The 15,798-nt window shown below is 44.5% G+C and overlaps 1 protein-coding gene across 1 annotated transcript in view; it reads left to right on the top strand.

Annotated features, from left to right (window-relative positions):
* PRKX (protein kinase cAMP-dependent X-linked catalytic subunit) overlaps positions 1-15,798 on the top strand; it is a 381,150-nt gene that overhangs the window by 198,154 nt on the left and 167,198 nt on the right. The window contains exon 3 of the mRNA XM_069204618.1: positions 14,740-15,003. Coding sequence (XP_069060719.1) covers positions 14,740-15,003 — 264 coding nt within the window. The remainder of the gene's footprint in view (positions 1-14,739; positions 15,004-15,798) is intronic.

Genomic DNA, 15,798 nt, shown 5'->3' with positions numbered 1-15,798 from the left:
CATGCAACACCTGTCTTTGGTGCCATCTAGGTTTTTGATTCCACTGATGAGAAATCTTCTCTGAACTGTGACCAGGAGGATTCACCTTTCAGTGGTGTGCTAGCGCGCCTGGTCCTTAGTAAGTAAACTTACAAGGGGACCCGTATAGGCCGATGAACCTTTTTATTCGCATGCAGTAACCTAGCCATGTAGTGACCAATGTTATCAATATAGCCACTAAGTAAGTCATTAATCATTAGTCAATTATATCAACATTTCATGAATAACCACTGTGTCCGTCTAAGGCTTCAGATGAGACATGGGATGGTCGGCACTCCAGGCCCGCCAGTCAGCTGTGCGTTTCCCCCAATTTTGACATAACACCCCTCACCCACCTCAGAGTTTTTTTGAGGCCATGTGTCTCATATTTTGGTGGCCTTGCCCCCCTGAAGCACCCGTGGACCCAATGGACTCTGGAAAGGCCCCTACTGGATCCACGATGGGGGAGATTTTCCCTTGATGCCGTCAGGCCCCATAGCTCTCTTGCTGGATCTGGAGCAGAGCTGTCGGCAAGACAGAGACCTTCCTCAAAACCTGCTCCAGTGCAGACCGTGTTGACACCCCCATTGTTATTCCCGACTGACACTGAGCTGGAGCAACATCATCCGATGCATACTCTGTGGTTAATCGGGCCCATGCGTCCTGCAGCGGAGCAAGTTTCTTATTTATGTGTTGGCCTGGAGAAGGAGATCAACTGGAGGGATAGATGGTCACTTATGGTTACCAGCTCCCTGAAGAAGAACAGAACAACTGGTATGAGGAACTGTCAGAAGCCAGTGGGTTAGACACCTCACCGGACACTGGTGTGGTCTCTCCCTACACTGTGGCTACATAGGAGGGTACCACTTTTTCAGGGGATATCCAGTCTTCCCTCATGGACATGCCCTTCAGTGGCTTTCGTCTCCTTAGAGAAAAGGTGGATTCAGCACTGGAGCGCATTAAGGACCGCAGAGTTACAGCCAGGTTCTTGGGCTTGTCTACAGCCCCTCCCCAAACCCAGTCTGCCTTCTGACTCTTTTGTGGGCTAAGAAGGGATCTCCAATTATTTCCATACCTTCCCAGCAACCACAGCGAACAGGCTTTCCAGCCTTTTCAAGGCTGAGGGCGTGGATCCCCCAGACAGCGTGGGACAGGTGTCCAGCATTAGTCAGTTCACCCCCCATCCTCTGGTAGCTGGTGCCTCCAAACCTCTTTAGTTTTCCCTCCGACCATCATGGGCATACAGTGGTAGGCAGGATACGTTATCACCTGCCCCACTGGTGATCAGTGACCTCAGACCACTGGGTTCTCCAGATTGTTTAAAAAGGCTACACCCTCCCCTTTGTGACTACCTCACCACCAATGCCACCCACTTAAGATTGGTTGCTGGAGACCATCTCTCCTTGCTGCTTCGAGAAATACAGGCTCTCCTACCCAGGGGAGCCATAGAGAAGCTGCAAGCATCAGAAGTAGGTCAATTTTTTTGTTTTTTTTTACTCCTACTTTCTGGTGCTAAAGGAGGGCAGCTGAATTGGCCCTATTTTCGATCTGCACCTTCTCAACCTTTTCTGGAAGAAAGAAATTAAAAATGCTCACGCTCACCAAAGTTCTGTCTGCCCTTGACCTTGGAGATTGGATGGTAGGTTTGGACTTGCAGGATTCATATTTCCACATTCCAGTCCTGCCTGTCTACAGACGTTACCTGCTGTTAACGGAGGGCCAAGATCACTTTGTTTGCTCTGCTTCTTTTTGCCTTACCAGTGCCCCCTGGGTGTTCACGAAAGTGGTGGTTGTGGTAGATCACCTGCGCAGGTCAAAAGTCTTCCCTCTACCTTGACTATTTCCTGTTAAAGGCAAGCTTGCTCCTGGCAGGTGTCTCCACTTTTAGAATATGACAAACCACCTGCATTCGCCGGGGCTCACTATCAGCATGCCGAAGTTGCACCTGACTCTCTCTTAGAAGCTCCTTTTCATCGAAGCCTTTCTGGACACAATGCAGTTTCAGGAATATTCTTCCGGGCATCGAGTCCAGGCTATGATACCAATGTTTCACCCTATGTCCTGAATTTTGGTGAGACTGACTCAGAGGATGTTGGGCCTCATGGCTTCCTGCAACCTGGTAATCACTCATGACTGATTACATATGTGGGCTTTGTAGTAGGACCTGAAGTCCCTGTGGGCACAGCATCAGAGGAATCTCACTGACATGGTCCAGATCTTGTAGGGGACTGCAAAATATCTGCAGTGGTGGCTAAGGAAGCACCATTGGGTAATTTGAAGACCCCTCTTCCAAGCGGAGCAGACTGTAGTGACAGGAGCATCATTCCTGGGCTGGACTGGCCACCTGGGAGAGGAGGATATTAGAGGCCTCTTGTCTCTGGAAGAGTCTGAGCGCGCCATCAACCTGTTGGGACCTCTGGGCCATTTGCTTGGCACGGAAAGCCTTTCTTGCTTCGATCAAGGGAAGACTGGTGCAGGTGTTAACAAACAATACCACTGTCATGTGGTATTGCAAAAAACAGGGCGGGATGGGACTGTGCACTCTTTGTCAAGTGGCCTAGCATCTCTGGACATGGCTGGAACGTAAGGGCATTCCCCTGGTGGTTCAACACTTGGCAAGACTCTCTTTCAACAGTGTTGGGAACTTTGAGTAGATCTGTTCGCCACTACCTAGAATGCATGGTCTGCAGTTTTGCACACTTGAGTTTCCAAGGAAACTCTTGCGCAGAGGTGCTTTTCTTCTTGAGTGGAGCACTGGTCTCCTCTACGCCTTTCTGCCAATACCACTCCTGCCCCGAGTTCTAAATAAGATCAGGACCGACCAGTCGGTCATTCTTATGGCTCTGATTCGGGGACGGAGAGTCTAGTATCCCGAGCTGTTGAGCATGACCATTGGTCTTCCAGTCATGCTGCCTCTTTGAGAGGATCTTCGGCCGCAGCTACAGGGGAAGTTTCTGCACCCGATACTGCGCACCCTCCACCTTTATGCATGGAGATTGTAGCGACAGTTGATAGCTTTTGATCTTCCTCCCAAAGTCTGTAATGTTGTTCTGGCACCCAGGCGTTCCTCCACCAAGTCTGTATACTTCTGGGTTTGTGTCATGGTGTGATTTCCTCAATGTTGACCCGTTTTCTGCACCTTTATCAAAAGTTCTTTTGTATGCATTGCTCTTGGCCCAGCCGTGGCTTGATAGATTCTGCAATATGAAGAGAAGTACAAAGCAATTGGATATGAAAGGATTACATTTTGAAGAGTTGGTGTTAATATGAAGAAAGGATATCCCCATGTGTTTGGAATATAAAGGCATTGTGGCGTTTAATTGAAGAGGATTGTGGCCCTAAGAATTGAATTATAACAAGTTGGTCCCCTATCTTTTTTAATCATGATGAAGACCCGTATGTGAGCCCGGAACTAGCCCAAGATCCAGGGGTCGAAACGTCGACGATGATGTTTGAGCCTGGATGTGTTTGTTTTTCTTTTGTTTTTTTAGGATAAAAGAAGGACTTTATTGGGGATTCATTACTTTTATAAATGTATCAAAAGATTCAATGTGTTAAAAGTTGAACCAGCAGGCTGTCTTGTAATTGTTTTTTGGTTAGGTGTGAGATTGACTTTCTTCTCTTGAACACAAGCACTGCTTCTTTTGACACTTGTTCTGTCCTTATTTTTTTGATGGGGTATTTTGAGGTGAACATGTTTATTAATTTTGTATGTAAATAAAAGTAGTTTATTTAAATATTTTTTTGATGCTGCATGTACATTTTAGTGTTTTCTAGTTTAGATTGGGCAGTGTAGTCAGTTGTCAGTGGCTCTGCTCTCTGCACAGTTAAGAGTTACCTTTTTGACATCTCGGCATTCTTGTGGTTGCTGGACCAACCTTCCCTCTTTAAGTCACCTGTTGTGGTTAGATTCTGTAAGGACCTACAACATATGTTTCCACCTACGCCCTTCATCTTACCTCAGTGGGACCTCAACCTGATCCTCACCTTTCTCATGTGTTCACCACTCGAGCGTCTGTACAATTGTCCTCCAAGTCTCTTGTCTGTAAAACGTCCCTTTTAGTGGCCATCATGTCGGCCAGGTGGGTCAGCGAACTGCAAGCACTCTTTGCTCACCTTCCTTTAATATTACCTTCTATCCGAACAAGGGATTCTCTGGACACATACTTCCTTCCAAAGGTTGCGACTCCTTTCCATGTAGGCCAGATCATCACCCTCCCTACTTTATTCGCTCCATCCCATCTCCCCAAAGAGGAGGAGACTCACCTGTCTGGTTTGAAAAAAGAGCTTTGTTTTACCTTGATTACATGAGAGTTCTGGGTGGATGATCAACTCTTCTTGGCCTATGTGGAAGCAAAGAAAGGGAAGGTAGTATAGAAAAGGACCACCTTGTGATGAATTGTCCAATGCATTAAAATCTGCTATGCATTGGCCAAGAAGCAACCTCCTGTGGGCTTGTGGGCTCGCTCTACCAGAACCAAGGCTATGACTACTGCATTCACATGTGGCGTTCCAGACCTGGGCATCTGTCAGCAGCAGTGTGGGCTTCACTGCACATGTTCAACAAGCACTTCTGCCCGGACAGTCAGATCCTGCGTGACAGACCCTTTGTTTGGTCCTGCAGGACTTTCTGGTGTAATTGGTTTCACACTCCCACCGCTGAGGAGATATTGCTTGGGTATCTATTCTGATTTGAGGAACCTGCGGCTAGAAGTCTCTATCAGATGATTAGCCCCTTACCTTCTGTAGCGCCTTATCTGGTAGAAACTGTGTGTAGTTGCAGATTCCTTACCAACCCAGCCATCCTCTCTGCTCTGCAAACCGATTATGGTAGAGGGGATACCCTCTTAAGGGCTGTAGTATGTAACACCTCTGTTCAGTACTTATCGTGTGGAAAGTCACGAAAGTAACTGACGTCAGTGTGCTGAAGCCGCTCCTGTATCGGTACCGCGCACATCACTTCCAGCGCGTAAAACGCTGATAACTTCACATGGAGCCAAATGACACCACTTAACTGCGCGCTGGGGTACTGGGTGAAAATCTTTCAGATACAGTCTGACTCCTGGGGTTTGCTCTGAGGTAAGGCTAGATAGTTTCTACTACATAACTTGTGACCGAAGGTAAGTAACTTATTCTTTAAGGCCAATATGTGGTGTGGTTGTTGTGGATTTTTTTGGTATTGAATGAATTTGGTCAAATTTAATCTTAATCCATGTTCATCTGTGGTGACCGAAAGAGCTTAGTAAAAATCTTCCTGGCATTCATTTTGTACCATGATTTATTATTGAATTTATCAAACTTATGCGTGCACTATGAAAAGTGGTCTACGGTTTATTAATGCTTACTTTGCTCAGGTACTCCATCCCTTCCTACTACGGTTTCAATCCACCCTATCTCCTTTCTGTTTCTGAGTTGGTTATTTCTTTCAAGATTACCTTAGGGATAACCATGCTCACACGACTTAACATAGATTATTAAACTGTAATTGGTCTGGTCACAACTGTTGCTCTTCTGTACAGAAACGATCAATAGACCTCTCCAAGATAGGAATATTTGTATGTTCTTAATTCATAACTAGGCCGACAACATGATGCCCTCCAACGCGTCCACAAATGAAACTCTAGCCCACCGAGCATCGTCACTTGCGGTTGAGGAAGTCTGCATCTTTGCTACTCCTGTAAATTGAAGTAGGTGATTTCTGTGCAGGATTGTCCTTGATCAATTGCTAATGTTTGGGTAGACTACCACCACAACCGTGTTGTGGCTCCTGGCTTCTTAATAGTTAAATGTGCAGCCATGGCTACCGTCTTCTGTCTTGGGGACTTGTAACCCAATCTTTTTTTTTTTTTTTGCATGAATATCCTCCTTGTGTGTATTGTGAAATCTTTATAGTTTTTCTATTTCTTTAGGATTGATCTGCATTCCACAGAATGGCACCGTAACTAACCCCCTATATAGCCCACCCTCTGCCCCCGCCTAGCCCTTATCAGTTGTGCCCTCTTCCTTTTGATCCTAGTGTTAAACCAGTCTTGTAGTCGTGAGTCAACTTGATATGGCTTGATTCACACCATTTAACAATTATTTTGCCAGATAGCGTAACTCATGTTGGACAAATATCGTTTGCTCATCCTGATTGACATTTGTTACTAGACAAGTCTATAATTCTGTTACATAACTTGAACCTATAATTGCATGTAACTTAACAATGGATTAACATTTTATAATTACAGATCCTACTGTGACCTGAACTGTCGTCTTTTGCTAGGTTTGTTTGTTGCTAAAACCCTTCTCGTTAAACCAGAGGACAGAGGTTAATGATTACTTTCTGGTCTTGACATAATTGTAACGTAGACAAAATTGCCTGTAGACTTATTTTACAAATGTTGAAGATCTTTAAACAGATCTGATATGTATTAAGCTGGGATGTTGCCACCAGGAAGGCCATTTAGCATTTTAAAAGAGATTTTGTAGGCAGATTGTCTACGTTTTCCATCTCTACCTTTACTGATTCTTATGAACTGGGGGAATCGTGGATTTTCTAGGCTGTGTGCCAATGAGTGATTTCTGGTTTGCGTCCTCCAGCACCTAATATCTTGCTGTTGAGATTGCCGCTGCATGGGATGAAGTGCTATGTCCTTTTCTTCAAAATGTTACTGAAGGCTAAGTCTACATTTTGGTCCACCAACAGCTCATGTTTGACAGAAATAATCAACAAACCAAAAACATAGTTGCACCTTAAAATTAGGCTGGCACAAATCCCAAGATATACCCCACCACCTTCCACTCACTATCCCAATCAACAGAAGTATATGTCAAACACTCATCCAGGCACCAAATATCACAAATCAGTGCACCAAATGAAGAAAGAGTTCTCGGGAAACGTTCTACAAGCCGTGCACATCCTTTGCAAGATCTTCATAGCAGTTCAGAGTATTTATTCCCATTACACCTCTGGAGTAGTCGGCCAAACATGGGAGCCGTGCATTCTCCTGCGGTCGTTTTTCACTAAAAACAGCAGAATATAAAAGCTGCCACTAGCCCCAGCAATACCCCAGGTTTGCTTTTAATACTGTCACAGTGGAATTAACCCCCCCCCCCCCCCCTTCCCCACCAATAGTATAGCCTTTTCCACGGCTAACCTGGAAGGCATAACAAGAACAACAAGATCTGCAGAAAAATTGTCCTTGCAAAGATCCAGGTGATCCCTGTGATGCAGTCTGATAAGGCAGACCATGCACTTTCAGCACCGAAACACGCTAATCTCCCCTGCTCCAAGAAGCAATGCTAGATTCACATGACCCCAATAACTACAGCTTCCTCGCTGAACTGTCATGGAATTCCAAAGCCATAGCAGACGTGCAGCCCAGTTACAGGCCACGTTCGAGTGAAAAATGTAGTTGCGAACAAATCTGGTGTCCGCCCAAAACTTCACTGGAAAACGTTCTTGTATTACTTGCTGGAAATTGCAGCAAAGGGGTCACTAAGGTAGTTAGTCCTTGTGACCTCTTCCCGCCTTTTAATGGTGGGCCACAGCCTAATTAATCGTTCAGCCCTTTTGCAATCGTCAAAACCTCCAAGTAAATGGTTCAAAATGTTCTTGTTAAGCAAGGCATGGGATATTAGTATTAAATGTGAGTAGCTGGATTAGTGGTCAGACTGGGATTCGTTTCCAGCCCGGTGTGCTATTGTTGGTCTGATGTTGACACCAGTGCTGCCATTCCTTTACTAGCAGAAGGCATTACGAGTTGAAGACCAGACGTGTGTGCCCTTCACTACACTTGATCGGAGCTCTAGTCCATTGTCGCTATTGATTTTGCTCACTTGATATCTATGTGCATGCAATCAGCTCGTGAAAAATGACATTTTTACAGCCACCTTATCGCATTAGAGATAACGCTGTTCGGGCTGCTGGTGGTGCCTCAGACTGAGGTACCCCTCTTGATGATAAACTCCAGCAGGTGCCTCCTTAGGAAGGAGAGTAGAGCAGCATTGTTGCTGCTGTAAGTGCGCTGTCGTCCTGCACGTGGCAGGCCTTGATGCTGGTGCAGTTAGCTAAAATGGCCGACTCTGAACGAGCTCAATTTTAATAGCACGCTTTAGATAGGAGTGATGAGGTGGTGGTGGGGTGCGCCCGGTATACTCCTTTCTCACTGCTAATAACCGCTAATAACCGGACATTTACACAGCTTTGCTTATTTCTACTTGGGTAATACCGTTCTGCTGTCCTACATCTCAGCCTTTACAAAGCAGCGAGTGCTTACCTCACAGATGTGGTTTACTTAGCGCATCCTGGACTGAGGCCATCGGAGGGATGCCTGTATTGCTGCTGTGAACATATTAGAGTTAGGTGGCAGAACAGGATTGAGCAGCGAAATGTTTTGTCTTTAGTAACCTCCTGCATGCAGTTTACTGTCCCCTTTTCGTTGGCGAAATTCACCCAGGTTTCGAGGATCAGCTATGGCTATGAAGCATCTTTCATGCAAGCTATTCATATTGAAAACTGAAGGGTGGTCTGTCATAGATTTGGTTTCTTTGTAGGCCTCAGTCCCCTAAACAACTGGGGCGCAGTTCTAGCCGTGCACCAAGGCGGGCCTGCTGAAGACATAATGATTACCACAAGGGTGAGTGTTTCCTTTCCCAAGCTCTATTAAAAATGTAGCCCCTTTTCCGCAGTTTTAAGATTGTATTCTGCTTATTATGCTCACAATTAAGGCGGAAAGCATGAACGTAATGTTATCATGGTAATGGCTCATTGAGGTATTATAAGGACTTTTTAAATAGAAAAAATGGCAGGCCAGTGCTATAAAGGTAGGGTGACCACCTGGCATTGAGGCAAATTCTGGACAGGACTGTAAAAAATTCAGGACAATAATTCAGGACAAAAGGTCAAAATTCAGGACAAAAATTCAAGAACAAACGTCTGTCAGTTTTACAGACACACGCAAGAGAGGCCATGCCTCACTATGTTGTCAGTGCATTTATTAACTCTTTTTTTTAACATAGCACTATTTATTCACTGTGGTCTTTTTGTGTTTGCCTCCTGGTATGCTGCATTCAGGTGTCACATTACGTCCATCACCCCTACCCAAATCTACCCGATCTTTCCTGAAGAGAAAGTAACAGCAACATTTTTATTATGTTTCTGAACATTTTAAAACCCCTGGCAAACAGTTTGGGAAACATTAAGGTAATTAACCGTATGCTAGTTTAAACAAATTGAACAAAAACATCTGGCTTACCCCAACCGCCCATGGACTTTCAAACTTTTTTTTTTTTTTTTAAGAGGCAGGGCAGATGGTGTGGGCAACAGTCTCACACCTAATGTCAGGATGTGATGTACCCATAACTTGTCTGTAGTCTCACTGCACTAGAGTGTATGCCTGGGACTCTACATTTATCTCAGAAATGGGAGCCCGGACTACCAATCAAAGATAATAAGAGGAGGATGAAATTGAGAGCAAATGGGAGATCCACGGCAAGTAATTCAAAGGGTTGTTGCTAAAAACTGGATAAATAAAGAAGAGAAGAACAAGGTGGGACAATTCTTAAAATCGGACAAGATGGGTCCACCAAGACTATTCAAAGGTATTGGGTACCTGGGGAGTTGTCTCTGCACACAGGAGCAAAACAGAAGGGGCACTGTCAAGGGGTTGAACAAGCAACACCCATCCACCTTGGCAAACTCTTCTGGTGCAATGGTCCGCTGTTAGTTCTTTTGAAGGGTGAGCAGGGGCAAGACCCCTTGCAAGGTTGTGCAAGGCAATTGCCCACTTTGTCCATGTCTTCATATGGTTTTAAAATTGAGCAAAAGCCAAACTAGAGATCTGGGTTATCCCTAAAGGTCAAGTACACATAGAATCATCAAAATATTTGGGATGTAAATTGCACAAACAAAATCTACAAATTTTCAAATTTAATTGGTGTTTCTTTAACATATGGCACTGTTTTTGCCTTTATATACAATTATATCTCAGATTGAACTGGGAACCAGTTACCTTTTGATACCTAATGATTAATATCTACCATTCTTGATTTCCAGGATGAAAATCTCGGCAGAGCGAACGGTCCCTCAAGCCCAGTTTGCTTTTTGGTCTTCTCTTCTGCTTTCTGTAGAGGCCATGTGGCACTAGTGAAGATGGTGTGCTACCCCAATGATAGTATTATTTTGCAAACCTTCCCCTGGTCATCCTTCATTCCTTCTTCAGACAGGCCACACATCTGATTTGGTCACTGCGGCGCCATCGGGAGCTCTTTCCACTCTAAAGCTAACTGTGACTGCGGGTGTATTAGGTCTTCTGGACTTAGAATGCTATTATTCAGCTGCACAGGTCCAATGGGTGTCTGGCTGGCTTTCTGCCCACCTCCCTGCATAAGATGGGGTTTACCATTAAAGACTTAAGAAAGGCTTAATGCACTGCTCATTGTTTCCTACTGACCATTCTACAGATCAACATCCGGGGTTATCATGCACGGTTTTCTCTTGCCTTGCCAGAACCTGTAAACTCAATGACACAAAAATAAACTATACTCCTGCACTACCTTTGCTAAGCCTTCCCACTCGCACAGGATGGCTGTGCTCAGAGCAACTCCATCGGTGGCATGTTGCAGGTGTCTTAAAATTGGGGACTTTGTTTCTGAACAGTGAGCTACTAAATTTCCAAACCCTTGTGGCAGATTACCATCTTCACCCCGGTCAACTCCTTACTTACAAACACCTTAAATAATCATTAAATGCCCTATTTCATGTCTGCCACCTAGCACTAAACCCTACAAGAGGTATGCCAGAAGCTCTGTATCATAGGAAATGGTGGCAAACTGATAGAATGGGTGTACAGACCTATCCTGCAACATGGAAACCACTCCAGGTCTTCTCGTCATACTACCTGGGTGATTGATGTGGCCAAACCTCTGCAAGATATGGACTAAAATACTGGACGTTCCCCACAAAGTATCCCACAGCTGTCACTTTAAGTAAATTCATAGTGCTTCCTTGTGAATGCATTCTGCCCGTTGCTTGCCATTGGCCTTGTGGTTTGTAACTCACAATTTGTTGCTTTCAATTTGCTGGCTTTATTTGTTTTAGGCTATGCAGTTTGAATTCGTCCTTTCCCTTGCCAAAACCTTATTTACAGTATCCTGCAGAGTGCTCCCTTTCTGTAAACAGGCCTGTAAATCTTGTTCTTATCTTATCATATTTGCTGTGCATTCAAAGAATAAAGTTAAATGTCAGGCTCTGTCTTCGGTGGGAACTTAGTGTTGACTTTCCTTTCTCTGACTTCAAAGTGAGAAGATTTATGCGACAATCTTGCTGGATACTGGGGTTAGGAAAGAGTTCTTTCTATCACATGGCAACATTTAAATTAACCTTAGAATATATCAGAATTAGAAGTACAAATCAAGCACATTTTTGTTAATTCTGAACTGTGCTGGGAACAAATACCTTTACATGATTAAAACAAATCATTGCATTAGGTGATGCAATTTCCACACATCATAGTCTGTGCACAGTATAGTTTGATTTGAAAAACTGTATATCTGTGCAAATGTAATGGTCATTTCAATCAAAAATGTGTTGTCTGTAATGGCAGTGTGTTGGCATACCATCCATACTGCACTCCACTCTGCTCTGTACCACTACACCCCACTGCACCCTACTCTGTATCACTCTACTTTACTCCACTCCATGCCACTGCACTCTTCTCCATTCGGAACCACTCCCTATTATGCCACTGCACTTTATGCTACTTCACACTATGCCTCTCTACTCTACTCTGTACCACTCTACTCTATGCCAATGCACTTCACGCCTCTCTGCACCACTGCGCTCTACTCCTCTGCATGCTATACCACTCCAGTCTAGGCAACACCAATCTAATCCGCACAACACCACTCTCTGCAACACTGCACTGTATGCCACTGCACTCTAAGATAATACACTCTATACTAATGCACTTTACTCTGTAACAGTGAACTCTATGCCCCTGCACTCTACATCAATACACTGTGCGTCACTCTATTCTACTCTGCACCTCTGCACTCTATGCCACTGCACTCTACACTCCTTTACTCTATGCCATCACACTCTATGCCACTTTATGCAACTCCACTCTACCATGTACCTCTCCGCTCTAGGCCACCTCACTCTACTGTGAAATAATCTACTTTATGCCACTGTACTCTGTGCCACTGCACTTTACCCTGCACCTCTCTACGCCGCTGCACTCTACTGTGAAACAATCTATTCTAATCCACTGTACTCTATACCACTCTGACCACTGCACTCTAGGTCAATGCTCTCTACACCACTGCAAGCTGACTCTGCAACACTGCACTGGCCGCCACTATACTCTACACCACTCTGCTCTGTACTACTGCACTCTGCACCAATATACTCTATTCCACTGCATTCTATGCCACTCTACTCTACCCAGTGCCACTCTATGCAGCTGCACTCTAAACAGCTTCACTGTATGCCACTGCCCTTTACTCTGCACCACTGTACTCTATGCCACTGTTCTCTGTACCACTCAACACCACTGCACTGACACCCTGCACTCTACGCCACTGCACTCTAGGCACTATACTCTACACCACTCTACAATACTCCACTCTGCACCACTCTACACCACTGCACTCTATGCCACATGAGTCTACTCTGCACTCTGACACTGCACCACTCTGCATTACTGCACTACATTAAAACCATACACTCCACAGCTCACCTTGGAACACCATTACAATACCTCTCTAAAAGAAATATATTTGCCACCAGAAAACTTCAAGTGACTCCTTTTAGTAAAGTCAATGCAGGTTTTCAAGCCCCTATGTATTCGCAGATATACCAGTTGGGCACATTTGCATGTCTTTAGGAAAGGAGACCCCCTGTCAAGAAGGTCTGATTCTTATCTGTCTCCTCCCTCCCTCAGAGCACAGGAGACTCCCTGCCTTCCAGCCCAGCTGGGGAAACTGATCTGCCCATAATTTCGCCCTGCCTCCATTGCCCTTTAGGTGAAAGGCTAAAATTACAGACAAATGCCGTCTGTTAAGGCTTTCATCACGGACAACGGACGGCAGGGCGAAATTACGGACAGTCCGTGACATTTACGGACGGGTGGTCATCGTATATAAAGGTGCGCTTTAGTTTTTCGTTCTGCACTTTTCCGTCCCCAGACATTGCCCCGATACTGAAATACGAAATAATTGCTGTGGAACTTGCGGCCGACATCCAAGAGACGTAATTGTATTCGTTTCAGAAAAGAGGTAGGATTCTTGCTTGATAACTATTCGTGCCGTTCTGCATTCCTGACCATTATTCTTAGAAGATTGCTTTGACTAGAGTTGAGTAAGTGCTTGCTCTTCCTCAGAGGTACACGCATTTTCCCATTCTGGTTGAAAGACAAAACAGTTAATTGCCCTTGTCACTAAATTACCTTTCCTCCAGTAAAGCAACAATGGTCCATCGAATACTTAACTCCGCTCATCTCCGATATTCCGCACCCTTCGGGGTATGTTCACAATTCACTTCAAGCACGTCTTTTTCAGTTGATAGCATGGTTCTTCTTTGACTGACATCATCGTTTAATGTATCGTACGGATTGGATGCTGCACTGTTGGCATGCAAGGCATTCGTTTGTAGGAGGTGACACGTCTTGTACAGGTTTGTACCTGGGTGCACCCCCTCCCCTTCCCAAAAAGGAGTTTCCATCTCTGTGACATTTAAGATACACTCAGATGTTTTGACGCAAGTTCTATTGTGGCATTTGCCATAAATCTACATGACCTGCGTTGGTCGTGGCTGGGCTCGGTTATTTTTGTTAAGTCTGACCTACAGATAACGTTTAGCTGTTTCTTGCTGAAGACTGATTGTGAACAGTATTAGTACTTGCAGGGGTGCTCATTGTCAGCCCATTACTTACCGTTGCTTGACTTTCTTGTCAGTCATCGTTTGCTTGTTTCTTCTATGGTTTTCCTTCCTTCCTTTTTTTTTTTTTTGTTATGTTTGTTCCTCCCCTGACACAAAGCTTCTTTTTCATTCTTTTGACAGGATGGCATGCATCTTTCCAGGGCTGTGTATTAGAATTTTTTTTTTTCCTGTAGCACATGAATGTGTTTTCTCGCTGTCAGAGCTGCTTCCTCCTTCTCATCTCCATCTCCTGCACTATATTGCTTCCCTCAAGCTTCTCTGTAACTTCTTCCTCCCCTACTCTTCCCACTCAGCTTTTTTGTTGTCTTTGTTTAACCTCCCACCTTTCTCAGTTCTTCCATTACCCCCACCATCCCCCCTTGCTCCCTATTGCTCCTGCAGTTGGTGATGTTTACTCGCTCCTCCCTGACCTCTGCCGGCACCAGGCCCTCTTCCTGTTAGTCTTTTTTATTTTACTTTTTTAATTTCCTTATTGTAGGGCCTTGCCGCTATAGTTTGAAGCTGGGTCACTCCATTCAAAATGTTATTTTGCACTGTTTTTGCTGAACAGCATCGGCAAAACCAAAAGACGAGCCTATTGGCTTTGCCGATGCTTGTTGGATGCCGTTTGATTTTAATTTAAAAGAAAAACATAAAAAACATAACCTCTTATCCCTGTGACTTCTTCAAGGACACCGACTTTTCGCATATTACACTTTAGTGAGTTAAGAGGAAAATGAAAACTCCACTGACCTGCAAAAGTTAAAAGCGTTACTTACTAGCTGTACATGACTTTGTTTTCGTTTATATTGGTACAGGTTTTGGACCCATCATGATGAACGTTTTTTATACATGTTAATGGAATATGTACCTGGAGGAGAACTTTTCAGTTACTTGCGCAACATGGGACGTTTTAATAACAGCACTGGACTGTTTTACTCTGTGGAGATTATATGCGCGATAGAATATCTACACTCCAAAGAAATTGTTTACCGGGACTTAAAGCCAGAAAATATATTATTGGACAATGAAGGGCACATCAAGCTCACGGATTTTGGATTTGCTAAAAAGTTAGCAGACAGGTAAGAACAATTGTGTGGCAGTTTCAAACCCTGCACTGAGCATGTTTTTTTTCCTCTGGTGATTGTGAGTGTTAATTTTAGGAATGTCAGCAAATTGTTTAGCTTAAGACACAGCTATTTAATTTGTTTTAGTTCCAGTGTTGGGCTTTTGATTATGCTCCACCTTAGAAGCAAAGTAGAAACTGAATCTTTGCATCAGCGTCACTCTTAAAACAAAAACGTTGGCCTTCTTTTGGTTGATCAGTGCTGTTCAGGATTGTCCGAATCTTTTAGAACAGTTCCTCAATATAACTCGGTTTTCCATTAGATCCCAAAGGTCAAGAGTGTAATCACCCTTCTACCTTGATTTCCAACATTAAAAAATGTTACTTATGTACGCCAGTTTCCTGCCCTTTGGTCGATTGACGTTTCCAAATGGACAGCACTGTGGTGTAGGTTCAAGCGTATGGTTCCCTGTATCTCTGCCTCTATCCGGGGCCAGTAGCACTGCACCGCCCAGCACTGCCAGGCTAAATGTAAAAAAATAGTCTTTGGTATGCAATTTAGCTGCCTAGGAGCTCCAGTGTTGTCACTTTCTGCCGAATTTCTAATGAAACATTTTCGGTGGATTACTACTCACTCTAAAAGATCTCACATGGAACACACTTAGGGGGTCATTCCGACCTCGGCGGTCTTTTCAATAGACCGCCGAGGGACCGCCGTACGGAAGACCGCCAGTGCTGGCGGTCTTCCGCATGGGCCATTCTGACTGTTGGCAGCGCTTCGCCCGTTTCCGGACGAAGAGCCGCCAACAGC

Source organism: Pleurodeles waltl, chromosome 8, assembly GCF_031143425.1.
Source record: "Pleurodeles waltl isolate 20211129_DDA chromosome 8, aPleWal1.hap1.20221129, whole genome shotgun sequence".
In the NCBI taxonomy this organism is placed as follows: domain Eukaryota; kingdom Metazoa; phylum Chordata; class Amphibia; order Caudata; family Salamandridae; genus Pleurodeles; species Pleurodeles waltl.
Note: the sequence above shows the minus strand (reverse complement) of the source record. Positions and strands in the feature narration are given on the sequence as shown.